The following is a 24,105-nucleotide window of genomic DNA, read 5'->3' as shown; positions in this document are numbered from 1 at the left end:
CACGATCAACACCACGATCAACACCACGATCAACACCACGATCAACACCACGATCAACACCACGATCAACAACACAATCAGTACAACGATCAGCACCATGATCGGCATCACGATCAGCATCCACATCAATCCTGGGGCATTCAATATGATGAGTACGCGCGGCATCATAATTTGTCAGGCTACTTGTCAACGTGGCATCAACCTTTGCTAGATCAGCACCATGATCAGCACCAAAGTCAGCACCTGTCGCACTTTCAATCAGACGATGGCACTCTTCAACGATCGTCCGTGTCTCCACAGTCAAGCCACATTTTTTCCACGAGATCAAGAACTTCAAAGAGGTACGAGAGCGATATGAAGAGCGAGAAAGAGAATGATTTCAAGGGCCTACATCTAGACGCCGACGAAAGTAGAAAGGCAGTATGGTCAAGCTTCAATGAGATGATCAGACGTTCTTTCACACCCATCGTGAAATTTGCCGTTCTGCGCAATATCTCAGTTAGCGAGGCGGTGAAGCGAAAGCGGAGAAACACTCTGGCACTCGCACCTCCTTCTTGGGTGACTTTCACCGTCGACAATCCATACGGACCCATTGAGGAGCGTGATTATTTCAAAACTCTAGAACAGGTTGCATTCGTGTCTAAATGGGCAAATGAGGAGAGGAAGAAATTCGCTCCGGTAATGCCTAATCAAGAACTCGACTACATGATATTTGATAAGAGCACGAGACGATGGACCATGAGGCCTGGAGTCACGTCCGGAGAAGTGGAGATCAAGAAGGAGCCTGAAATTTGGTGGAAGGACAACAAGAACAAGAAGACGCCTGTTGTGCGTCATCAGGAAAGGAAGAAAAAGAAGGCGCTTAACCGGTCCAGACGACACCCCGAAAAGTACCGGCGCCAAAAAGAACAAATCGAATAAATCATTGCTATTGCATCATTGTCTCTGTGTCCCTGATGATTCTACTCTGATCCTATTGGTCGTGAAACATAGACTCATTGAAGTCAAAGCCCGGGTGCAACATTTTTACTGAGACACATGTGGGACACATGTCGTTGGTGGGACTTTGACGATCATGCTCTTCACGTGGGGCCTCACACATGTGAGACGCGCCAACAACTTCTCCGTTCGCTTCTTGTAATACCTCGCTGGCTCCTTCACTGCTGCGTAGAGTTACAGTAACCCACTCGATGTCTACAAACACTTTTTACCACCGCGTTTCATGCGGGTCACGCTCGCCATGTAGCGCCAATGAGCCTGTTTCTAATTTCCCTCAGTTACTCATAGTCGCTTTTTCCGGGGCTTGAGAAACAAGAAACGCGGGCAGCTTCGCTCCAGCTAAGTCATCGCTGCTCGATCAGCTATTTGCTCTACTGTTTTCGATTTCTAATGGCTCTACTTCAGCCTCAGCATTCGATTGACCCACGAACTACTGAAGGCCAGGGCTGAATAATCAACATTTTCCTCGAGACTCATGTGGGTCAAGTGTCGTTGATGGGATCTTTCATGATCATCCTCGTTGCTCGTTTCTGATTCATGAACAATGCGAGACACGCATGAACATAGCGAGACACGCACGACGCGCCGTGCCAATGAGTTTCTCAAACTCTCAGTCACTTGTGGTTGGAAAAACGAAGGCGTCGGCCACCCCCAATTTATGAGCGCCCACAGAGGCTGAAACTACTGTATCCGATCGTTTTGCCTGCATGTCTACGAGAATGGAATGCCCCTTCAGCTCTTAGAGTAAAGTGCCTTTGGACTGATCTGAGCCGTAAGACCAATCGGACTCAAACGTAGTTCGTGGGGGTAACAAGGTGGCTGTGCGATGGACTCCCCATGAAGGCATGGGCATGGGCTACGTGCAGCTCCTCATTGTTGTCTTTACAGACACCACCAACGACAATGAAGCTCACTTCGCTCATCATCCTCGCACTGGGTTGCTGGCAGCTCTCTGCAGGACTTGCGTATCCTGCTGGAAACCAACAAGGTGGTGGATATCCTCCTTGGTCGTACCACCCTTCCTTGGGAACGTCTTGGAAACCCAGCGAGAACCACCAAACCATGACTAGGGATCCCCAAGCCCAGGACAAGGGCAAAGGAAAGGTAACAACCTCTCAAGAATTCCCAGAGATACCTCTGTCTCCACCGATGCTGTCCGAAGATCTTTCCCGCGATGCTTCCAAGGACATGAACGAGATCCATGATGCCTATGATAAATTCGCAAGTTTCTCGCCAATACGAACGGAACCTGGAGAACGCATCGAAGCTTGTCACGGCTTAAATGAGATGGCAACGAGTACGCAAGATCGCGACAACGATCCGCCCCCACCACATCTGCAATGGCCAGAGCACTGGGATGTCCGGCACCTGCATCAAAATGGGGGCACTCAAGATTATGAACCCTGGAGGCATCATTATCCGTCAGACTGGTCCTTTTCATTGCCTGACGGGTCTCCTAATCAGCAAAACGATTGGCAGGACGATCAGCACGAAGATCAACACCACGACCGACACCACGATCAACACCACGATCTGTTCAACGATCAGCCCATTGGTCAGCATCATGATCAGCACCACGATCAGCACCATCATCAACACCATGATCAGCACTTACACCGATCGTTGAGCACTCAGAATGATGAGGACGAGCGGCATCATGATCCGTCAGGCTATTCGTCGTCGTGGCATCATACATCGCCAAATCGGCATCAAGCTCAGCAGTTGTCGCACTTCCGACCAGGCCATCGCAGTCTTCGTCGCTCATCCACGCTTCCTCATTCACGCCATTCGAACAAGAAAATTGCAAAAGCTCTCTTTCATCCCGGGCCGGCCACTTCAGAAGGGTCGCAGAGCAAAAAAGAGGACAAGAGCAAAGAAGAGAGCAAAGTTAAAAGAGGGGGCAAGCGCAAAAGGGAGGGCAAAGAAGAGCGAGACTTTATGGGTGCATTTTTAACAATGGACGACGAAGTAAAGATCAGATGGCAAACCTTCAACGATGTGCTTAGGCGTCCTATTACAAAAGCCGTCAAGAAGGCAGTTGACGACAATATTTCAATGAGCAATGCGGTGAAGTCACACGGGAGCAACACTCTGAATAAAGCACCCCCTTCTTGGGTGGTTTCCGCCGTCGACAATCCTTATGGACCCATTGAGAAGCGAGCGTATTTCAAAAGACCGGAAGAGGTCGCATTTGTGTCTACATGGGCAAACAAGGAGAGACACAAAGTTGCTTCCAGTAGGTCTAAATACGAACTCGACTTCATGATATTTGATTCGAGCACGCGAAGATGGATCATGAAGCCTGATATTACGAGTGGAAAGGTCGAGGTCAAAAAGGCACCCAAAGACTGGTGGAAGGACAAAGGGAACAAGAAGACGCCTGTCATAAGATATAAGGAGAGGATGTTAAAGAAGGCGATTAGAAACCGGGAAAGATTAAAAGGGAATCAGCCCAAGAAAACTCATCTCGATTAAGACGAAGCTGTTGCTATTGCACTACTGTTCCTTGGTCCCCTGGTGGCTCTAATCTAGCCCTAGTAGTCCTAGTAAACCACGAACTACTGAAGTCCTAACCCGAGTTATAAACATGTGGGTCATGTGTCGTTGGTAGGAGTTTGATGACTATGCTCTCCACGTAGAGCCTCACACATTTGACGCCAGTTTCTTCCCCGTTTGTTCCTCTAACACCTCACTCACTCCTGCATTTCTTCTTCTATCAGAATTTAATCTAAACACTATTTGTGCATCTAACAATCCAAGTGGTGAAATCTTACCAGCTACCAACTTGCTTGCTACTCGGACTTCCTGTGTCCACAATTCATGCGAGTCACACACAAAATGCCGCGCCAACGAGCCTGTCACTATTCTCCTTCAGGCACTTATACTGTTACTTATATCGGGGCAAGTGAGGGCGACAGGCCGCCTTCATGTTGCTAAGCTGTCACCTGGTCGAACTTGGGGCTGTCAGAATGTATCCTGCGACGACAAAAGAAGGAAAGTACAGGAAAAAGGGCTCGTTATATAGGCAGGCGGACGCCTGGTTTATCTCTGGGATTTGTGCTGCAGGGCGTCCTGCAGCGCAGCAGGCAATGGCGTGCTCGCGGACGTCCGGCACGACGAATAGTCCCGAAAATCAGGGCCTCGTAAACGAGGTAAAGCGAAATAAACACGAGCGAGGGAAAGGAACAAGGGCGGCGAAAAAGAGGGACCCTGATACCTTAGCCCGGTGCGCCGGCACTTCGTATAACGCCAGAGGTTGAATTCGCATTAAAATTGTCATAAGGATCAAAGTGCACTCGGTGAGCCAAACAACCAATCGGATACATGCGTAGGCAAGGGCGACGAGGTGGCTGTGGGAAGGCAGCCCCTTAGAGAAGACACAAGTATGGACTGCTTATCGCTCCTCATCGATCTCTTCACGAACCCCACCATAACGATGAAGGTCACCTCGCTCACCATTTTCACACTGAGCAGCTGGTTTTTCTCTGCGCGGCTTGCATATGCTGCTGGACACCAGGGAGGTAGAGGATTTCCACGTTGGCCGTCTCCCTCCTTGGGAGAGTTTGGGCAGCACAACGAGGATAGCCACCACCATCCCATGGCTAATCATCCTGGTTTCAAGGGCAAGGAGATATTCACAGGCTCTGGGGCCCATCATGTGAATCCTCTGCCCCAATCGATGTCGCCCGACGATGTTTCAGATATACCCTTCGAACTTCATGAAATGAAGGGTATACTGGATCTCTTCGAGGACTTCGCGGAGAGGGAGGGCGAATCACACCACCATGGCTTTGATATAATGGATACGAGTTATGGCGCTGAACACAATCCGATATTGAATGAAGAGGTCGAACAGCCAATGGCACATCTGCCGCACATGTCGAATGGTTGGCAAGGTCATCGAGACGATCCGCATTCACATCCTTCAGATTACTCGTTCTCGTGGCATGAATCATCGTCAGATTGTCAGCAACCGTCGCACGTACAACCAGGCTATCACGCTCCTCATCACTCATACATGTTTCCACAGTCACACGACTCGATACCTATGAGCCCGTCATTCGCACGTTCTGTTGAAGCCTCCGCTGCTCCTTCGTTATGCTTGCACGGGGTCCCAGCGTCTTGGGAAAGAGCAAGTCCTCCGCACCATTCCGGATCAGGGTCCTCTGAAGGATTCCAGTGTAACGAAGAGAAGAAAGGAGAGGAGTGTCCAGGGGAAAAGAAGTCTTGCGGGACTTTCAGGGCCGACCCTGAGACAAAGAATGAATGGCGAGTCTTCAACAGACAATTGATGCAAATTTCTTTGAAGACTGTCGTGAAAACAGCTCTTAAATGCAAAATCTCTATCAGCGAGGCCATGGAACAACTTCCGAGAAACCGTCTAAATTTCGCACCCTCTTTTGGGTGGCTTCCGCCGTCGACAACCCATGTGGGCCCATGGAGGAGAGTGCTTTCTTTTCAGAGCCGCCGCAACTTGAGGTCGTGTCCCGATGGGCGAACAACGAGAGATACAAAATCGCACGGGACAGCCCTAATCACGAACTTAGCTTCATGAAACTTGACAAGAGCACGCAAAGGTGGATTATGAAGCCCGAAGTAACGTCAGGGCAAGTCAAGGTTATGAAAATTCCCGCGAAATGGTGGGATGATAAAGTGAAGAAGACGCCTCTCATGCAATATCAAGAGATGAGGGCAAAGGACTTGATTCACAAGAGAAAGAGGGCAAAGGAATTGATTCACAAGAGGAAGAGGGCGACATCTGACAAATTTGCTCACCCGAGTTGAAGCATCACTCTTCCACCAGCTATTTGCATTACCGTTTCTCAATTCCTGATGAGCCTACTCTTCTACTCACCCGAGTAACTCTTACTAAGCTCAGTGTTACTCAAATCCAAGCCCGAGTATCACTCCTCCATGAGACAAGTAGTGCGGGAGTCTTTGATGTCGTTGGTGGGGGATTCTTTTGGTCATGCACTTCATGTAAAGCCTTATACTCGCGCCACCAATGATCGTGTCGCTCCTTCTCCTCTTTCCCTTCTCTCCTGCCGACACACCCGTTCACTGTTGCGTACTCTTGTGAGAACGACCCCTCTCTCTCCCATCAATCGCTTATTCCGGGGCAAACGAAGCGACGGGCCAAATTTATACAATGTCAAAGGCTCAAATCACTTCAAAAACGCTATAAGGATTAAAGCCCCGAAGGTATAAGTACCGGCTGTGCAAAGCTTCTCATGCTCTCTTTACAGACGTCGTCAACAACAATGAAGCTCACCTCGGTCATCAAACTCTCACTGAGCAGCTGGCTTCTCTCTGTGAGTCTTGTACATGCTGGACACCAGCAGAGTGGGGGTATTGGACGCCAGCAGAGCGAGATTATTGGACGCAAGCAGGGTGATGGATACTCTCAGTGGTCGTCACCCTTGTTGGGATCATCTGGGCAGCACATAGAGAACCACCACGTCCTGACTGAAGATCCTCGAGCTCAGGACAAGGGTAAGGAGAAGGCATTGGCCTCTCAAGACCCCACACAGAGACATCTGTCTCAACCGACGCTGCCCCAAGATCTTTCCGATCATACTTCCATGGGCATTAACGAAATCCATGAAGCGTATAATGACTTTGCGGACTTCTCGCCAATGCGAACAGCACCCGGAGAAGGAATTCAACCCGGACAAAACAAACGTTCTCATTGGGAGACAACACACCCATCCCCAAGGTCGTGGGAGCTCTCCCAAAACAACGACCGCCAAGTTATGACTGGTTACACTGGCGCAAAGGATAAAGGCAAGGGGAAAGCATCAGGCTCCCATCACCTGGATCAAGATGCACACAGTTCTCCTTCGTATTCAGAAGAATTGGCAACAAATATCATCCTGGATGCATACGACGAAGGGCGTTTTCCCGAAAGTTCAGAGGACCTTAAGGGCGACCCTCGTCTTGAATACGTCTATAACACGCGCGGGCAAGGAGAACATTCGAAGCTGGATGGGTGGAATGGTCAATTTACGAATGATCAGTCGCTTGCGTCGGAAGCTTGGCCACTTCAACACCACGATCCGTACTCGGAACATCTGTCGTGGTCATATGATCAGAACGCTCAGCCCATGATAGTTCATCAATGCTCGGGCGCTCAATTCAATAAGCCCCAGTCGCACCGACGTTGGTCAGGCTATCCTCCTTCGTTGCATGCTCCATGGCCCGATCATCGCCCTCTTCAGCACGCCACTAATGCTCCGTGGTCGGCTTATGGCCCTGAACAGCATCTGTCGCATTGTCAAACAGACCAGTACGCTAATAATCATCCATTCCATCTTCCAAGGTCGGGCAATGCGGAAGGACAACCACAAAAGGTTCACCGCAAAAAGTTCAAATATGCTTCAGGAGAGATCAAAAATGATTGGGAAGCCTTCAACTACATGCTCACGACTACTTTCTATAACGCTGTGAACGATGCAGTCAGCCGAAAACAGTCAATCGACGGCTCCGTTGCAGGTAGGACAAGGGGCTATCTGGCTGAAGCTCCCCCTACATGGTCCATTTCGGTTGTCGACAATCCGTTCGGAGCCATCGAGGAACGTAGTATGTTCAACGAAGCTCCCTTGCGCGATTTAGTTTCTCAATGGGCCAACCAGAAGAGGAATGAGCTCGCCTTGAGAAGAGGAAGCGACGAGCTCGTATATATGTGGCGAGACAAATCGACGGAAAAGTGGATCATGAAGGAAGACTATTCATCTTCGTCCAGCAGAATCACCAGCCATCCCGCGGATTGGTTCCGAAAGAGCGCCAAGTGGAACCCTATCGCGGCTTACTTAGAAAAAAAGAGGAAAGCAGCAGATCGGGCGAAAAAACGCGCGTCTGCGCGAAAGCGTCAGCAGGGTCATGACTGATTCAACGTTTGTCGGCCAAAGAGACCTACTCACGGTCGTGTCGGTCTTCTCTCGATCTCTATTATACTGGCAATCCGGTATATAGTCAAATACACTCCCTGATTTGTGTGACACAAGTCAGTAGACAGGCACCATGATAAGCGTTATGTGCCATCGATGGACACTATTGATGGGTCATGCTCTTCATGCAGAGCTTTAAACACACAACCCTAAGTGTCGCTCTCTCTCTCCCGTTCATTTCGTTCCTGCCAACTCCCTACCTCACAGCTGTCAAATTCAATGAAATGGACCACTTTCTTACTAAAGGCTCGTTCTTGCTCTTCGGATCATGTTTGACAAAAACGATACGCCGGGCTAATCAGCTTCTGAAAATTTCATTCACCTTTGCTGGGGCAAACGGAGGCGAAGACCGCCCTCGGCTCGTGGGTGCCAACATTGTGCGTGGCGTCTGAGCTGGATCCATGTCAGATGAATGTCTTGCTTGCTTGCTGTGATGAAGCGAACACCTGAACGAGCATGAGCTGTGCGAATCAATCTCGCGACGAGAACAGAAGGAGATGCACGGTGGAAAAGCTCTGTTGTGTAGGCCAGGCGTCGCAGAACGAGGCCTGGATCATCTCTGGACTGTGTTTGGGATTGCATGTTCTGGACGTCCGACGACTGAGGTTTCGTTGCTGCAAAGCTGGACGGCCTGAGGCTGTGAACACAGCAGAACTTGGTTGAGAAATGGGCTTTTCGGAGCGTCGTCACGCGCACGCAGCGTCTGCGATGCCCCGTACCCTCAATATCTAACGCTTGCTACGAGATTGAATCACAGCCCCCTTGGTCCGAGCCGAACGACAACGTGAATCCATGCATTGGTCGCCAGGGTAACCAGATAATTGTGGAATAAAGAACGCCCTCAAAAATGTTAATAAATACAGGCTGCGTATAGATCATTGACCTCTTCACAAACACCACCAACATCAACGATGAAGCTCACTTTGTTCAACTTGCTCGCGCTGGGTTGCTGGCTGACCTTTGCAGTGCATGCCCTTGCTGCTGGACGCCAGCCAGGCATTTATTCCCCCTGGGAGTCACCACAGCATCCGCCTTCGTCGTGGGATCACACCAAGAATGACGACCGCCATGTCATAGCCGATCATACTGGCGCCAAAGATAAGGGAAAGGGAATAGCATCAGGCTCTCGTCGTCGGGACGCAGGTGCACGTAGTCCCCCTCCGTCTCATGAGGCCCTCTTTCCAACGAATCGCTTCTTCATGAATGAATTCGGCGCAGGGCCTGATGCCCCAGATGTGAATACGCTGGCCCAGTGGAACTTTGAAGACGACTGTTCCTACGACCCTAATTATCCAATCCGCGGTCGGGATTCGACATTGGGCGAGTGGAGCGGCTTTTCTTTGTACGATCAATCGCGTGTGCCGAATGCCTGGCCGGGTAACCACGACGATCCACGCTCGCAACATCTGCCAAGTTCAGATTATCAGGATGCTCAGTATACGACATCCTATCAGGCCTCGGGCGTTCCACGTACTGAGTCGAAGTCGCACCAGTACTCGCCAGACCATTCACCCTCATTGTATGTTCCATGGCCTGTTCATCGACCTCAACAGCACGTGTCTAAAGCTCCGTACTTGAAGCACGACTCTGAGCAGCATCTGTCGCAAATTCAAACAGACCAGTACGCTAACATTCGTCCGTTCCATCGTCCGTTCCATCTTCCAAGGTCGGACGATTTAAAAGAATCATCACAAGATGTTTACCACCTTCGATTCAAGTATAATTCAGACCGGGTCAAAGAGGAATGGGGAGCCTTCAATAGAATGCTCACGCGCAATTTCAAAGAAGCCGTGTCTAAAGCATTTCGCGATGTAAAAACGATTGACGACATCATTACAAGAGTGTCAAAGGGCATACTTCTTAAAGCTCCTCCTTCATGGTACATTTCGGTTGTCGACAATCCGTTTGGAGCCATCGAGGAGCGTAGCATGTTCAAGGAAAGTGCCTTGAGCAGCTTTGTTTCTGAATGGGCCATTCAAAAAAGGAATCAGCTCGCCTTGGACAGAGAAAGCGATCAGCTCGACTTTATGAGGCTAGATAGGTCGACAGGAAAGTGGGTAATGAAGGAAAATTACGCAGCTTCTGATGCGAGCGAGATCACCAGGCCTACCGCAGAGTGGTTCTCAGTGTACGCCAATCCGAACCCTGTCGAGGCCTTCAAGAAGCGAAGGATGAACTGTGCAAATGACATGAGGAAAAAAAGAAAGAAGGCGGCGGAAAAGCGTCGGCAGGGTCACTGATATATCCGCTGTTCGCCAGAATCACCTACCCACGGCCGTGTCGGTCTTCTCCCGATCTCTATCAAAGTGAGAAGTAGGCGTACAGTCGTATACACTCTCGGCCATTTGAGTGACACAATTTCATCTTGCTCTTCGTGCACAGCCGACAATCGTGTCCCTCCCTTTCCCTCATTCACTTTGTTCCTGCCAATACACCTCTCCACGGCTTTCCTTAATCTATGAACTGACCATTCTCTTACCACACGCTTGATCTTTGAAGCGTGCGAGAAACGCACGATTTGCACGAGACGTCGGGCGGATCAGGTTCTCAAGCTCTCAGTCGCCTATGCTGGGGCGAACAAAGGCGACGGCCACCCTCGGCTCCTGGGCGCCAACAATTACCAAGGCACCAGAGGCTGGAACCACCATGTTTAATTCTTTTGGATACATGCTGTGATAGAGCGAACATTTGAGCGAACCTGGGCAGTCAGAATAAGTTTTACGACGAAGAAAAAGGGTAAAGCACAAGAGAAAGGGCTTATTTCGGGATTTCGTGCTTTATTGAGTGTCCTGAACGTCCGAGGGCGAGGTCTCGTGGCTGCAGAGCTGGACGTCCAGAGTGTGAGGAAGTTTGACACCTGAGCGAACAGGGGGCTATCAGGATGTTCTGCAACGAAAGAAAGAGAAGAAATACATAAAAATGGGGCTTAACTCTGTGACTCGTGCTATGGGGCGTGCTTTAGGGCACATTTGCACGCCTGCTGAAGGGCTTGCTGCGGACGTCCGGCACGGCCAATAGTACCCGAGAAAACAGGGCCTGGTAAACAAGGGTGAACAAAATAGACACAAGCGCGAGAAACAAACAGGCCGAGCGCAAAGAGGAGTACACAGGGCCTCGGGGCGTCCTGAATGCCCCAACGTCCTTGACACAGACACTGTAAAAATAGCAGGTTTCGATAAATAAACAGGTTCTTCAGGGCGTCGTCACGCGCGCGCGGCGTCTACGATGCTCCGCGCCCTTGATCCCTAACACTTGCTGCGAGAATGAATGAAAGCGCTTTTGGTCAGAGTCGAACGACAACATGTATCCACGCATTGTTTGCGAGGGTGACGAAATGACTGTGGAACCAAATTTCCTCAATATATAATTACATGATGCGTATAGATCATTGACCTCTTCACATACACCATCAACAACGATGAAGCTCACTTTGCTCGTCATGCACGTGCTGTCTTGCTGGCTGACCTTTGTTGCGCATGCACTTGCTGCAGGGCGCCAGCCAGGCACTAGGTCCCCCTGGGAATCGCCGCCGCTTTCGCCTACGTCGTGGGACCACAACACGAAAGACCATCGCCATGTCGTAGCTGGTCATACTGGTACCAAAGATAGTCTTGTTTCAACTCAAGAACCCCTCTCGCCGGGTACTCGCTCCTTCATTGAAGAAACTGGCATGAGGCATAATGCCCCGAATGTGGAAACGCTGGTCCAGTGGAACGAACAATATAAGTGGCCAGCTCAACACTACGACCCGTACTCGCACCTTCTGCCACTGTCAGAAGATGAGGATGCTCAGCACACGACATCATATCAACCTTCGCGCGTTCAAGATAGCGATCCCGAGTCGCAGCACTATTGGCCAGGCCATCCACCTTCGTTCTATGATCCCTGGTCAGGCCATCGCTCAGACCAGCATACTTCCAATGCTCGGTGGCACTACACGGATGATGACATGAAGATACCTCCAGTACCACAGCAATTTCCACCTGAGAGCTCGTCGTCTAGTCATTCGGCTAATCAATTAGCTGATATAAAGCGGAACGAAATTCGCAAAAGAGGAAAGCGTTTAGAAGAATTAGGATATGCTGAGGCCGGCAAGTGTCTCATTTCCGTTGACGACGACACAAAGGCCTATTGGCAGACCTTCAATGACTCGTTTCGACATTCTTTTCGTGGAGTTTTGGACAAGGCAATTAAGCACAAATGGCCAATCAGTGAAGTTGTGGAATCGCGCTTGATTAGAGGCAGACTGGAAATTGATCCAGCTTCTTGGATTCCTTTCGCCGTCGATAATCCGTTCGGGCCACTTGAAAAGCGCGAGCCCATAGCAAGCATCAAAGAAGAGTACAGATTGGTCTCTGAGTGGGCTAACAAGGAGAGGGACAAGCTCGCTGCGAACCGGAAAACTTCAGACATCAACTATATGAGGAGGGATGAGAGTTCGCAAAAGTGGGTCATGAAGGAAGGATTAATGACTGGAAACATCATCGTCACGAATAGACCCATAGTATTGCCGCAAAGGGGCGAAAAGGATCCTGTCTTACATCATGTGGAAAGGGCAGAACACCACAAGCGAAACAAAAAGGTAGTGGCGAGGATGAAGCGACAATGGCAGGCTGGTTTCAGCTAATTACTCATCCCTCGCCCGTCCATATGCTTTGCGCTATTGTCCTCTGATGCCCGATAATCTGATCCAACCTCGTACTACCAAAACTAGAGTGATGATCTCTCCGGAGACAGGGACGTGAGCGGGAATGATGCTTTACTTGTATCGGTCCGGGATGTCCGTCCCGCGGAACGACAAGCGATTGCCTGAGCAACATTTTGCTTTTTCGTGGGGCTCCTTACAAGCGGACCTATATCCACATGGTGCTGACAAGTCAAAGGGTACTAATGCGGGCAACAGAAACTCTTTGATGAGACTCATGGACGTCATGTGTCGTCGCGGGACTTTTGTTGGTCATGCTCTTCTCACATCGCCTCGTACACGTGACACCAACAAACGATTCGCTCCCTCTCCCTCTTTTGGCTTCGATCCTGCCAATAAACTCCTTCACAGCAGCGCAATCCAAGGAGAACATTTACTTTCATACTACATGCTCTTTCCTGATCGTTGAGCCATGCGAGACACGCACGACATGCATGTTACGCCGATTTAATCAGCTTCTCAAACTCTCCGCCGTTTATCCTGGGGCAAACGCGGCGAGGGCCGCCCTCGACACCAGAGCTGAAGCAATTTCAGCCGATTCTTTTGCTTACATGCTGTGAGTGAGCGAAGATCTGAGCGAACAAGTTGTCAGAAAGAATTTTGCGACAAAGGAAAAATACAAAAAACAAAAAAAACACAGGATTAGAAGACTCGTTGTGTGAGGCAGACGTCGCAGAGCAACGCCTGGTTTATCTCTTGATTGCGCATTCGAATGATGGAGTCGTCCGAGGGCCGAGATTTTGTGACTTCAAGGCTGGACGTCCGGAGGCTGTTAAAAAACCACTCTTTGAGGCGTCGTTGCGCTCAGGCAACGTCTGCGGCGCCCCGCGCCCCTAATTCCTCACACTTGCTACGAGGCTGAGGGTCAACTCAATTCAAGCCGAGAGACCAATCGGACGAAGCGCGGGGCACACAACGTGACGAGGTGCCTGTGGAAAGTGATTCCCTCAAAGGTATAAGTTGGGCCGTGTGTAGCTCATTGATCTCCTCCAAAGCACCATCAACGACGATGAAGCTCACCTCGCTCATCATGCTTACAATGGGCTACTGGCTGCTTTTTGCAACGTGTGCACTTGCTGCTGGACAGCAAGACACTCGTGATGCTTGGACTTCGTCCACCCCTTCGCCCATGTCATTGTACGACACCAGAAACACCAACCGCCATGTCATGACTGGCCACGCTGGTGCAAAAGATAAAGGCAAGGGAAACGCATCAGGCTCTCGTCTCCAGGATCAAGATGCACACAGTCCTCCTTCGTCTCCAGAAGACATCTTGGCAACAGATTACATCATGGAATTGTACCACAACGGGGAGTTCGACTATATTCAGACTGCGAAAGCACCATCTGACCTTCGGCCCGACCCCAATTTTGAGCACATCTATACCACGCTCGGCCAAGGAGAGCAGTCGACACTGGGCGGGTGGAACGGCCAGCATACGAATGATCATTCGCTTGCGTCGAAAGCTTGGCAAGGTCAATACAATGATCCGTACTCGGAGCATCTGCCGTGGTCAGAATTTGAGGATGTTGAGCCGATGACAACTCCTCAAACCTCGATCGATCAATTTAATGAGCCCCAGTCGCACCACCACCCAGACTCATTGTATGCACAATGGTTCCGCCAACACCCTCATCAGCACATGTCTAATGCTCCGTGGTCGCAGCACCTGTCGCCCGGTCAAACAGACCAGTACGCTGATATCCATTCATCCAGAGTTCCAAGGTCGAGCGATTCACAAGGGCAATCGCTAAAGGGTTGTCCCCGCTATGCTTTCACATATGCTACAGTTGAGCTAAAAAACGATTGGGAAGCCTTCAACAGAATGCTCACGCAGACTTTCAAGAATGCTGTTAAGAAAGCAGCTGATGACAAAGTATCAATCGACAAGGTCGTTGCAAATGTACAAAGGGGCATCCTGAGAAGAGCTCCTCCTACATGGTTCATGTCGGTTGTCGACAATCCATTTGGAGCCATCGAGGAGCGTAGCATGTTCAAGGAAAATGCCTTGAGCAGCTTTGTTTTTGAATGGGCGAACAAGAAGAGGGATATGCTCGCCCGGGCAAGGGGAGGCAATGAGCTCGTATATATGTGGCAAGACAAGTCGAGCAGAAAATGGATAATGAAGGAAGACTACTCAGCTTTTAGGGCGAGCAAGATCACCAGGCCTCCCGCAAAATGGTTTTCGAGGGACGCCAAACTGAACCCTATCAACGCCTACGTGTCCGAAAAGGAGAAAACGTCACGTCGGGCGAAGAACAAGAGGAAGGAGCAAAGGCGTCGGCGCAATGGTGACTGAATTATCCGTTGTCAACCTGAATCACCTATCCACGGCCATATCGGTTGTTCTCCGATCTCTCTCAGACTGAGCAATGAGGTACACAGACATATATACTCTCGGCAGCATTGAGTGGCACAATGTTCGGCAGACAGGCGCCATGATGAGCGCGACTAATCCCACGATTATTTCGTGGGAGATTTGCATACGGCGGAAAGACAAGCGATTGCCTGACTTTTCCTTACCATGTTTTTCATCGGGTTCCTTACATAGCTACTTGTGTGATGCTAGCGAGACAAAGTAAGTCCGGTTAATAAATGCTTTTTCATGAGACTCATGTTATGCTAGGTGGTGTCCCGTCGATGAAGACTTTTGTTGATCATGCTCTTTATGCAGAGGTGGAAGTCCGACATCGTCGGAGCTATCGACGACCTGACGTGGCCCATTAGTCCATTCGGTATTCGGGATCGGTGGGGCACTCGATCCAATCGACGCACAACGTGCTTCTCTCTTGCTCTGTCTCTCCCTTCAATAAGTCATCATATGTGGCTCCGCCCTCGTATCCAGCTCCGTCTGAAGAGGGCATCGTCTGGCGCGCGCGCGCGCAACGATTGCCAGCAGAAGACGCCGATTGCTCAGCGATCGACGTCGCCGGCGGGCTTGAACCCCCTTTGAGACAGATCAGTCAGTTTGGGCGTACTATACAGCCCTAGGTCAAGGTGTTCATTGACGCTCCGAGCACTCCATTGATGATTCGCAGCAGATCCAGTATTCCTCGCCGATCGTACGCTCCGCCATGGTCGTTGGAGACGACCACGTGGTTACCGCGAACCCGAATTCTCACTTAATACGCTAAGCCAGTCAGCTTCTCAAACTCTCAGTCACGTATGCTGGCGCAAACGAAGGACTCGGCCGCCCTCGGCTCGTCGGTCTGCGAAGCCTTGCTTATTTCTGTAATGGGTACTGGATAGCGTGCTTTGGACATCCGAGGGCTGAAAGTTCGTGGCTGTAAAGATAGCTGGACGTCCGATGGCTGTAAGAATAGCTGATTTTAGAAAATAAACAGGACCTACGCTTTGGTCGCGCGCAGGCGGCGTCTGCGGCGCCCTCGATTTTCTAAGCCCTTCCGGTCCGAGTCGAAAGACTACTCAGAATCATGCGTTGTTCACGAGGGCGATGGCATGGCTGTGAAATAAACACGCAAAGGGATAAACGGGCTGCGTATAGCTCACTAATCTCTTCACGAACATCGTCACCAATGATGAAGCTCACCTCGGTCCTCATGCTCGTACTGGGCTACTGGCTGCTCTTTGCAGCCCATGCACTCGCTGCTGGACGCCAGCCAGGCATTTATTTCCCCTGGGAGTCACCACCGCCTCCACCTTCGTCGTGGGATCACACCAATAAAGACGACCGCCATGTCATAGTTGATCATACTGGCCCAAAAGATAAAGGCAAGGCGAAAATATCAGGCTCTAGTCTCCAAGGTCAAGATGCAGACAATTACTCTTCATCTAAAGATGGCCTCTCGTCAAGTGCTAGCCACATATTCGATCAAGCCAACGAGGAGCTGGATGTCCAAAATGTGCGAACGCTGGCTCAATGGAACCTTGATGACATCATTGAACGTGAATACCGTTCTCCTATGCTCGGCCCTGTGCAGCACTCAACACTGGGAGAGTGGGATGACCAGCTGATGGAAAATCAGCCGCAGCCAGGACAATACAACAGTCCGTACTCAGAACATTTGCCGTGGTCAGCTCATCACAATGCTCAGCATGCGACATCCTATCAGCCCTCAGACGCTCAACATGATGGGCCCCAGTCGTACCACCACCCATACTCATTGCAAGCACAATGGTTCGACCATCACCCTCATCAGCACATATCTTATGCTCCGTGGTCGGGTCATGACACTGAGCAGCTTTTACGGCACGGCCAATCAGGCCACCACGACGAGCAGCTTTTGCGGCACGGCCAAACAGGCCACCACGACGAGCAGCTTTTGCGGCACGGTCAAGCAGGCCACGACGACGAGCAGCTTTTGCGGCACGGCCAAGCAGGCCATGACACTGATGAAGATTCCAGCAAAACCCTAGGATCAGATAGTGCGGAAAAGAGCGAGTGCAAAGAGAAGCGGAAAAGAGGACAGTGTCCAAAGAGAGAAGGATATGGCGAGAGAGGCATACATCTGGAATTCGATAACGAATCCAGAAGGATGCCATGGCAAACCTTCAACAGAATGATTCAGAGAGCTCTCGTGCCAATTCTGGACGACGCAATGATGATCATGGAGATGCTCAAGCGAGCAGGCACCAAGGCGACGGCTCCCACCGATGCCAAGCAGTTGGCATTGATAATTCGTAACTATGTTGAAAGGCAGACAACTGGCAAAATGCGTAACGCTCCAGCTTGTTGGGTACACTACGCCGTCGACAATCCATTTGGACCCATTGAAGAGCGCGAGGCTTTTAAGAAGGAGAAATACTACAAGACGGTCTCTGATTGGGCAAATGAAGAGAGAGACAAGCTCGCCACGGATCGAGGGACATCAGATATCAACTACATGAGGAAGGATGAGAGGACGCGAAGGTGGGTCATGAAGGAAGAGGTAGGGTCCGGACACGTCGTGGTCAGGGACAGCCCCATGATATGGTGGACGATGAAAAACGGGGGGGACCCGGTCAAACATCTTCAGAATAGGCGTAAGATCGACTCGGAAAAAAGGAGGGAAAATAAGGCGAGGATGAAACAGCAACAGCAGGCTGGCCCTAGCTGAGCACCATCCTTCGCGCCCGCCTACCAGCTTTTTGTACTACTTGCTGTTCTGTGATGCCTGATGATTTTTTCTATTATTGTCTCTCTCTGACATTGACACATGAGCACGACTGATCCCACATTTGCTTCGGGCGAGGTCTGCGTACCGCGGAACGACAAGCGATCGCCTGAGAATTAGTTTCTTTTTTTTTTCGTGGGGCTCCTTTCAAGCTGTACCTTTTTTTGTGGTGCAGCACGCTAGCAGCTAGTACGCTACCTCGCGCATACAGAGAACTTAATGCTGGAGAGGAAGGGGAGAGGGGGATGAGAGGGAGGGGGTATAAGAAGGAGAGCGCAAGCGCTTGGGTATCTGCTTCCTGTGGCCACCACTTCCCCTTCCGCTCCCTCTATGCTCTTCTCTGCTCTTTTTGCCCTCTCTTGCTGGTCTTTGGTGCTGCCATCATTGTCCGTTGCCAAGCCGCTGCCATGGGCGGGACGCGATGTGACAAAAGATGCACCCTATACCGTCCCCGTCTCCACGCTCTCGTCTGCCATCGAGTGCCCCTCTTCGACGCCCATCGGTGATGCACCCGGCGGCGTCGTTCTCCTCGTCCACGGCACAGGGTCCACCGGTGAGGAGAGCTGGGGCTCCACACCGTACGCTTCGCTCCTCCCCCAACTCTCGCCCGGGTTCGACATTTGCTGGATCACACTGCCCGGCCGTTCGCAGGGCGACATCCAAGTGAGTGCCGAATACGTCGCCTACAATGTTGCACCACTGGCCTCGAAGAGCAAGACGGGCACAATCAGCGTCATCGGCCACTCGCAGGGCAACCTCGACATCCAGTGGGCCCTCAACTTTTGGCCCTCGACCCGGCCGTTGGTCAAGAGCTTCACGAGCCTCGCCGGCGACTTCAATGGCACCGACGAAGGACCGTTCCTCTGCGGCATTGGGAACCTCACCTCGACTGGCTGCACGCCCGCAACGATTCAGCAGTCAACGACGAGGCTGACGGGGGGAGGGCCCAGCGCCTTTCTGGCTGCGCTGCACACTTTCGGAGGAAAGGCGCTGGTCAAGACGACGTCGCTCTTTACGCGGTACGACGATGTGATCCAGTCGGAGCAGGAGCCCTACCCCACAAGCCGGCTCCCTGGCGCGGACAGCATCGCTGTAAGTCGTTTGGCGAAGGCAATTTTCGAGCGGCTGGAAAAGGCTGACTTGCGAAATTTCACTCCTGGCAGCTCCAAGATGAAGGCATCTGTGGCCCAGCGCACCTGGCCGAGCACTTTACCATGCTCGTCGACACAGCTGCGTTTGCCCTGGCCTACGACGCCCTGACGCACGACGAGGGCGATGCGACGTCACGCTTCGACAAGCAGTACTGCTTCCACTACATAAACGAGACGCTGGTAGAGGGCGACTTGCAGCTGTTTGCAAAGACGCCAGACATTGTCAAGTCCATCGTTCTCGACGTGTCCTCGTTTGAGACGGAGCCACAACAGAAGACGGAGCCAGCGTTGATGAGCTACGTGTGCGAGAGCGGAAGCGCAGAAAACTGTGGCTGAGGCACCTCTCGCTCTTTTCACTTCACTTTGTGGGAGAAGGAAGAATGCCCTTCTGACTTGGGCTAGGCCACAATTGGATGGGCGGCGGGCTGACCAGAATCCAATCTACTTCCAGTGGTGTAGCGGCGGTGGCTACCCCAACCACTTATCTAAGCCTCCCCCCCTCTTACCCATCGTGTATAGTAGTTGTAGATCACCCGTTGCTGCGGTGATGAGAAAAGAAAAGCCTGGCTTCCCTGATGCCGGGCATTGCAACCGCATCTCAGCTTGTGGCTGCGTCAGCTGTTGGCCCCCCGATGGAGTGAAAACGATCTCATGTACATCGGCACGCCACCATGCCAGGCGTGACGTGGGCCTCGATTCCTGTGCTCTCTGCTCTTGCGCTTTACCCCCGACCAGAGAAGGCAGGCACAGTGTGCAATAGGCAATTGGCGCGAAAAAATGCGGGGGGAGGGGGCCCGCCTGGCTCATCGATGAGCCGGTGAGCACAGGGAAAGGTGGCTAAAGGTTCTTCTCTCCATCACGACAATGGGACTAGCGCGGACGACGCGAATTTGCGGGGTAGACCTGGGCCGGGGAGCAGCGCTGAAAAACTTTATTCCGGGCAGAGTAAAACATTCATCCGCCACTGTCGCAAGGTGCCTGGCCCCATCCTTTTTCCCCACCAAACAGGAGCAGTGCGGCACCCTCTGCTGCGAGGAGCCGTGTTGTAACAGCGTCGTCACGATTGGAAGGTACAAAAGGGAGGCCTGGAGGACGTCCAACCTTTTGCGGGGCCCCTCCTCATCCTCATCACCAACCTTCCTCCCTCTTCCTCACCACCACTACCACCACATTCCCATCCACCTCTCCTCTTCCCCTCGTCGACCTTTGAGACCAACACAACTACTCGCTCGACAGGAGGTCAACAAGTCAGCAACTCCATCTTCACACCATAACCGTGAGTAGCTTTCTCCTTAAGCCTCCATTCCAAGAACATCGCCGCCGCTGCTGCCGCATTTGCAAGGCCGAGCGACGAGCGGGTTTTCTCCGGGCGAATTAAATTTGCAGGGCAATTTGAGACGGTGGCTTGCATTCGCCGCGCGCGCGCTCTAGGCCTGTGTCGCCTGTTCTTGGCCTGCCGCTTTTTTTTTCAATTGCTGCATTTTTCGGGCGACGAGCGGGAGAACAATAAAACTGACTCAACCGTGGGCTTTGTCTCTCCTCTCTTCTCTCCTCAGACCAACTCCAGCTACACACACACACACACACACACAACCATCATGGTCAGCCTCAAGAAGGTCGAGGACCGGCCCACGCCGCCCGAGGTGTACAGCTGGAAGATCTACGGTCTGGCTGCCATCGCAGGTGAGTCGAGTCGTACGAGTTGGAAGATGGCCGAGGCGGCGCTGACCTGGACCCTCGTCTCTCTGTTGCCCCACTCTAGCCATCGCTGCCGTCGGCATTGGCTACGACAGCGCCTTCGTGGGCGGCGCCATTGTCCTCAAGGGATTCACAAAGGACTTTGGCAAGCTCGACGCCAACACGAGCGGTAACCTCGTCTCGACCTACCAGGCTGGCGCCTTTGTCGGTGCCTTTGCCGGTTACCCTCTGGGCCACTTTGTCGGACGTCGCTGGGGTCTCACGATTGCTGCCATCCTCTTTACGATTGGCGCCATCATCATGACGATCGCTTCGGGATCGACGGGCTTGGCTCCCATTTACGCTGGTCGCGCCCTCGCCGGCCTGGCCATCGGCGCCGCGAGTAACCTGACGCCCATCTACATTTCCGAAATCAGCCCGCCTGCGATCCGTGGTCAGCTCGTCGGCATGTACGAGCTCGGGTGGCAGATCGGTGGCATTGTCGGCTTCTTTATCAACTACGGCGTCAGCATCAACATCCCCACCTCCACGCTCCAGTGGCGCATCCCCTTTGCCGTCCAGATCATCCCCGGTGGCCTCTTGGCCCTCACGGCGCCCTTCCTCATCGAGTCGCCCAGGTGGCTCATCTCCCGCGGCCGCCGCGAAGAGTCGGTCAGGAACCTGTCCAAGATCCGCAAGCTCGATGTCAACCACCCTTACCTCGTCGAAGAGGTGGCCGAGATGAACGCAGCGCACGACAAGGAGATGGCTCTCCTGGGATCCAACTCTTTCTGGGCACCCTTCCGCCACACCTTCCTCGTCCGTAAGGTCCTCTACCGCCTCCTCATTGGCTCTTCGCTCTTTGCCTTCCAGAACGGCACCGGTATCAACGCCATCAACTACTACTCGCCCACCGTCTTCAAGTCGCTCGGCATCACCGGCTCCAACACGGGTCTGCTCACCACGGGCATCTTTGGTGTCATCAAGACGCTCGGTGCCATTGTCTGGATCCTCTTCCTCATCGACCACTTTGGACGCAGGAGAATCCTGATGACGGGTGCCACCGGTGGTGCTTTCGCCATGCTTGCCATTGCCATCTACATTGCCGTCGATAAGCCGGCTTCTCGGCCCGCAGGCGCCGGCCTCGACTCGACTGGCCGCTTCGCCCTCGCCTGCTTCTACATCTGGACCATCTTCTACGGTGCGACGTGGAACGGCACCCCCTGGGTCGTCGGCTCTGAGATCTTCCCGCAGCAGTCGAGGACGCTGGGCATGGCGCTCATGGCCGCCAGCAACTGGGGCTACAACCTCGCCATCTCGCGCTGCTCGCCCCTGGCCTTCGAGTGGAGCTCGTGGGGATACTACCTCATCTTTGCCTGCCTCATGCTCATCTCGATTCCTTACATCTTCTTCCTCCTTCCCGAGACCAAGGGCATCCCGCTCGAGCACATGGACGAGCTCTTCGACATGCCGCAGCCCCGCAATGCTGGCCCTCGCCTCCTCCAGGACCTTCGCAGGCGCCAGGCCCACCTCGGAAGCGAGATCAACGCCCACAACCAGGGCGCCGACGTCAAGGACCTCGCGCGCGAGCAGGGCCAGAGCGGAAGCGTCACGCCAGACAACTCGGAGAAGAGGGACGAAATCGACATTGAGACGGGCTCGGCTCACCGTCGGGAATTCTAAACTAGACTCATCAACCTCACAACATGTCGACGTCTAGAACGAACTTGCACTTCCTCGCACTGTATCCCCCCCTCCATTACTGCTTCATCTTCTCTTTGGGCCTTTACTATCTCCTCTCTTCTGCCTCAGTCGACTCGTCAAGCATGTAACAGTATCTCCCCTAGTCACATATAACGAGCAATATCTGAAATGCCTCTACGAAGAACACGAGCGTGCACTTGTGACTGCAGACTGTCTGCTGAAGCTGCTCTTTACTCAAGACGGAGAATCTTCCCCCTTGCAAGACTCATAGCTGACATCATTGGATTTCGCTCCTATTGCAGTGACTTGCTTGTCCATGCCAGTTTACTTGCTGAGCTGAATCTACTCCAGGAGAGCCTTCTTTACATCCTCCTCATCCAAACTTTCCTCAACCACATCGTTCTTTTCCGTGCTCGCCTCCCACACCGCCAGACGAGCAAGGAGGTCCTCCCTTGCCTTGTCCAAGTCTCCTCCGTTGCGCTTCATCCCGTCGGCCAGAGCCTGGTCGTACCTCTTCCCAGTCCCAAACAAGATGTCCAGCAGGCCGGTCGGTCCAAAGTTCTCGTTGAAGCTTAAAAGAAAGAAGAGAGAGAGCCCAGAATCCGTGTCAGCGTTTTCTTTTGAGAGAAGGAGGGAGAGCGGGCGAGACGAAGACTGACCTGAAATGGTGCCAGTCATGCCGCAGACTCGTGTGCATGTATGGGAAGTTGTAGCCGCTGTGCGCGCAGATGGTGCCGATCTCGAGGTAGCAAAAGGTAAAGAGGGCAACGGACCAGTGGGGCTGCAGGATCGTCGTGCCAATGGCGTTGGGCAAGAGGTTGCTGAAGAGATGTTCGGCGACGCCGCAGTATGTCGCGCCCAGGCCGACGGGCGCCGTGAGCGTGTGGTGCTGCTTGTGGTAGGTTGCGTACAGCGCAGGCGAATGGAAGGTCTTGTGGCTGTAATAGAGGGGGACTTGGTGGTCAGCGCTGCACGATGGGTACGGAAGGAGAAAGCCGTTCAGAAGCTCACATGAAGTAGAAACCAACTTCAGTGCAGAGCTGTAGGGATTGCGAATCAGCCAAGGTCCGTAGCCTACCCAGTCGTTGCTCGGAAACTCACGACATTGAAAAAGATATGCCCCAAGGTCTCCCAAGGCCCCTGCAGCTTGCTTGGGCTGATGGCGGACGGGAAGATCTTGCCCTTGGCCAGGATGAGGGGCAAGACAACCACGAGCTGGTTCTTGATGACCACCTGAGCGATCTTGGCATAGTCCCTGGCGTCCACTCGTGCAAACGGCTGGACCTTGTATTTGAACAGGAATCTCGGCCGCCCCGTCAGGTCCACAAACGCAAAGAGGCCGGCAAAAGCCCAGTAGAGCAGCGTTGTAATGGCAAAGGTGCCATAGGCGTTGATTTGGAACGGCGTAAAGTTCTCTTCGAGGTAGGCGTATGTCTTGATGGCGTATGGAGAAGCATTGAAGGCAACGAAGGAGCCAATGACGACGGCGTCAAAGACAGACGAGCGAATCAGATCGTTTGTAAAGACATGCGAGGAAAAGCCCCAGCGTTGGCTGAACGGCACGGTCTTCCCTTCAAGATCGACTGGAGGTGGCGCAGCCGCGGTAAACGGTCGCGAAGAGGTCGATTTTTTCTTGGACTGAAGCGGCTTCACGTCTGGAACAGTGGAAGTGGCCGTGGCAGTAGTGGTAGCAGTCATCGTTGCCATCCCGATGGGCAGGCCAGCTTAGTGGTGAGGGACGATGGAAGTTATGTTCAACACAGTGGTCCAGTAGTCAGGCACCCGAGTCCCCGCAAAGAAAGCGAGGC

The 24,105-nt window shown here is 52.4% G+C and overlaps 11 protein-coding genes across 11 annotated transcripts; 10 read left to right on the top strand and 1 right to left on the bottom strand.

Annotated features, from left to right (window-relative positions):
* Window positions 1–97: 97 nt before the first annotated feature.
* On the top strand, window positions 98–921 carry FA10DRAFT_258395 (hypothetical protein; the record flags this gene model as incomplete). The annotated part of the gene is made up of 2 exons (XM_025519904.1): window positions 98–152; window positions 212–921. The coding sequence occupies 2 exons, from the start codon at window positions 98–100 to the stop codon at window positions 919–921; spliced, it is 765 nt and encodes a 254-aa protein (XP_025381481.1).
* An 854-nt stretch (window positions 922–1,775) lies between these two features.
* On the top strand, window positions 1,776–2,626 carry FA10DRAFT_291542 (hypothetical protein; the record flags this gene model as incomplete). Its single annotated transcript, XM_025524360.1, has 2 exons — window positions 1,776–2,103; window positions 2,306–2,626. The coding sequence occupies exons 1-2, from the start codon at window positions 1,837–1,839 to the stop codon at window positions 2,624–2,626; spliced, it is 588 nt and encodes a 195-aa protein (XP_025381480.1). The 5' UTR covers window positions 1,776–1,836.
* A 329-nt stretch (window positions 2,627–2,955) lies between these two features.
* Window positions 2,956–3,562, top strand: FA10DRAFT_291540 (hypothetical protein; the record flags this gene model as incomplete). Its single annotated transcript, XM_025524359.1, has 1 exon — window positions 2,956–3,562. The coding sequence occupies one exon, from the start codon at window positions 2,956–2,958 to the stop codon at window positions 3,472–3,474; it is 519 nt and encodes a 172-aa protein (XP_025381479.1). The 3' UTR covers window positions 3,475–3,562.
* A 2,698-nt stretch (window positions 3,563–6,260) lies between these two features.
* On the top strand, window positions 6,261–7,886 carry FA10DRAFT_258392 (hypothetical protein; the record flags this gene model as incomplete). Its single annotated transcript, XM_025519903.1, has 5 exons — window positions 6,261–6,311; window positions 6,342–6,607; window positions 6,716–7,162; window positions 7,319–7,578; window positions 7,612–7,886. 5 exons carry the CDS (start codon window positions 6,261–6,263, stop codon window positions 7,884–7,886), a joined length of 1,299 nt encoding a protein of 432 aa, XP_025381478.1.
* A 971-nt stretch (window positions 7,887–8,857) lies between these two features.
* FA10DRAFT_258391 (hypothetical protein) lies at window positions 8,858–10,186 on the top strand (the record flags this gene model as incomplete). The annotated part of the gene is made up of 2 exons (XM_025519902.1): window positions 8,858–9,465; window positions 9,787–10,186. 2 exons carry the CDS (start codon window positions 8,858–8,860, stop codon window positions 10,184–10,186), a joined length of 1,008 nt encoding a protein of 335 aa, XP_025381477.1.
* A 1,178-nt stretch (window positions 10,187–11,364) lies between these two features.
* Window positions 11,365–12,691, top strand: FA10DRAFT_258390 (hypothetical protein; the record flags this gene model as incomplete). The annotated part of the gene is made up of 3 exons (XM_025519901.1): window positions 11,365–11,947; window positions 12,209–12,392; window positions 12,661–12,691. The coding sequence occupies 3 exons, from the start codon at window positions 11,365–11,367 to the stop codon at window positions 12,689–12,691; spliced, it is 798 nt and encodes a 265-aa protein (XP_025381476.1).
* A 969-nt stretch (window positions 12,692–13,660) lies between these two features.
* Window positions 13,661–14,950, top strand: FA10DRAFT_258389 (hypothetical protein; the record flags this gene model as incomplete). The annotated part of the gene is made up of 1 exon (XM_025519900.1): window positions 13,661–14,950. One exon carries the CDS (start codon window positions 13,661–13,663, stop codon window positions 14,948–14,950), a length of 1,290 nt encoding a protein of 429 aa, XP_025381475.1.
* Window positions 14,951–16,184: 1,234 nt separating this feature from the next.
* Window positions 16,185–17,028, top strand: FA10DRAFT_291536 (hypothetical protein; the record flags this gene model as incomplete). Its single annotated transcript, XM_025524358.1, has 2 exons — window positions 16,185–16,684; window positions 16,725–17,028. 2 exons carry the CDS (start codon window positions 16,188–16,190, stop codon window positions 17,026–17,028), a joined length of 801 nt encoding a protein of 266 aa, XP_025381474.1.
* Window positions 17,029–18,028: 1,000 nt separating this feature from the next.
* On the top strand, window positions 18,029–19,510 carry FA10DRAFT_248936 (alpha/beta-hydrolase). The gene is made up of 2 exons (XM_025519509.1): window positions 18,029–18,857; window positions 18,929–19,510. Exons 1-2 carry the CDS (start codon window positions 18,096–18,098, stop codon window positions 19,250–19,252), a joined length of 1,086 nt encoding a protein of 361 aa, XP_025381473.1. The 5' UTR covers window positions 18,029–18,095; the 3' UTR covers window positions 19,253–19,510.
* A 590-nt stretch (window positions 19,511–20,100) lies between these two features.
* Window positions 20,101–22,371, top strand: FA10DRAFT_44711 (general substrate transporter). The gene is made up of 3 exons (XM_025525494.1): window positions 20,101–20,192; window positions 20,473–20,599; window positions 20,679–22,371. The coding sequence occupies exons 2-3, from the start codon at window positions 20,515–20,517 to the stop codon at window positions 22,274–22,276; spliced, it is 1,683 nt and encodes a 560-aa protein (XP_025381472.1). The 5' UTR covers window positions 20,101–20,192; window positions 20,473–20,514; the 3' UTR covers window positions 22,277–22,371.
* Window positions 22,372–22,565: 194 nt separating this feature from the next.
* On the bottom strand, window positions 22,566–24,082 carry FA10DRAFT_264827 (C-4 methylsterol oxidase). Its single transcript, XM_025520809.1, has 4 exons — window positions 23,399–24,082; window positions 23,309–23,337; window positions 22,957–23,235; window positions 22,566–22,868 (listed from the first exon to the last, which is right to left on the bottom strand). Exons 1-4 carry the CDS (start codon window positions 23,993–23,995, stop codon window positions 22,640–22,642), a joined length of 1,134 nt encoding a protein of 377 aa, XP_025381471.1. The 5' UTR covers window positions 23,996–24,082; the 3' UTR covers window positions 22,566–22,639.
* Between the last annotated feature and the right edge of the window lie 23 nt (window positions 24,083–24,105).

The sequence above is a fragment of the Acaromyces ingoldii genome, assembly GCF_003144295.1.
Source record: "Acaromyces ingoldii strain MCA 4198 unplaced genomic scaffold FA10scaffold_1, whole genome shotgun sequence".
Taxonomy (NCBI): Eukaryota; Fungi; Basidiomycota; class Exobasidiomycetes; order Exobasidiales; family Cryptobasidiaceae; genus Acaromyces; species Acaromyces ingoldii.
Note: the sequence above shows the minus strand (reverse complement) of the source record. Positions and strands in the feature narration are given on the sequence as shown.

Bases quoted from the DNA above. Each gene is read 5' to 3' on its own strand.
- FA10DRAFT_248936 (XM_025519509.1), top strand. From the start codon at position 18,096: ATGCTCTTCTCTGCTCTTTTTGCCCTCTCTTGCTGGTCTTTGGTGCTG. The intron at 18,858-18,928 runs GTAAGTCGTTTG...CACTCCTGGCAG, and splicing joins CTGGCGCGGACAGCATCGCT to CTCCAAGATGAAGGCATCTG.
- FA10DRAFT_44711 (XM_025525494.1), top strand. From the start codon at position 20,515: ATGGTCAGCCTCAAGAAGGTCGAGGACCGGCCCACGCCGCCCGAGGTG. The intron at 20,600-20,678 runs GTGAGTCGAGTC...GCCCCACTCTAG, and splicing joins CGGTCTGGCTGCCATCGCAG to CCATCGCTGCCGTCGGCATT.
- FA10DRAFT_264827 (XM_025520809.1), bottom strand. From the start codon at position 23,995: ATGACTGCTACCACTACTGCCACGGCCACTTCCACTGTTCCAGACGTG. The intron at 23,338-23,398 runs GTGAGTTTCCGA...CAATCCCTACAG, and splicing joins GGCATATCTTTTTCAATGTC to CTCTGCACTGAAGTTGGTTT. The intron at 22,869-22,956 runs GTCAGTCTTCGT...CTTTCTTTTAAG, and splicing joins CATGACTGGCACCATTTCAG to CTTCAACGAGAACTTTGGAC.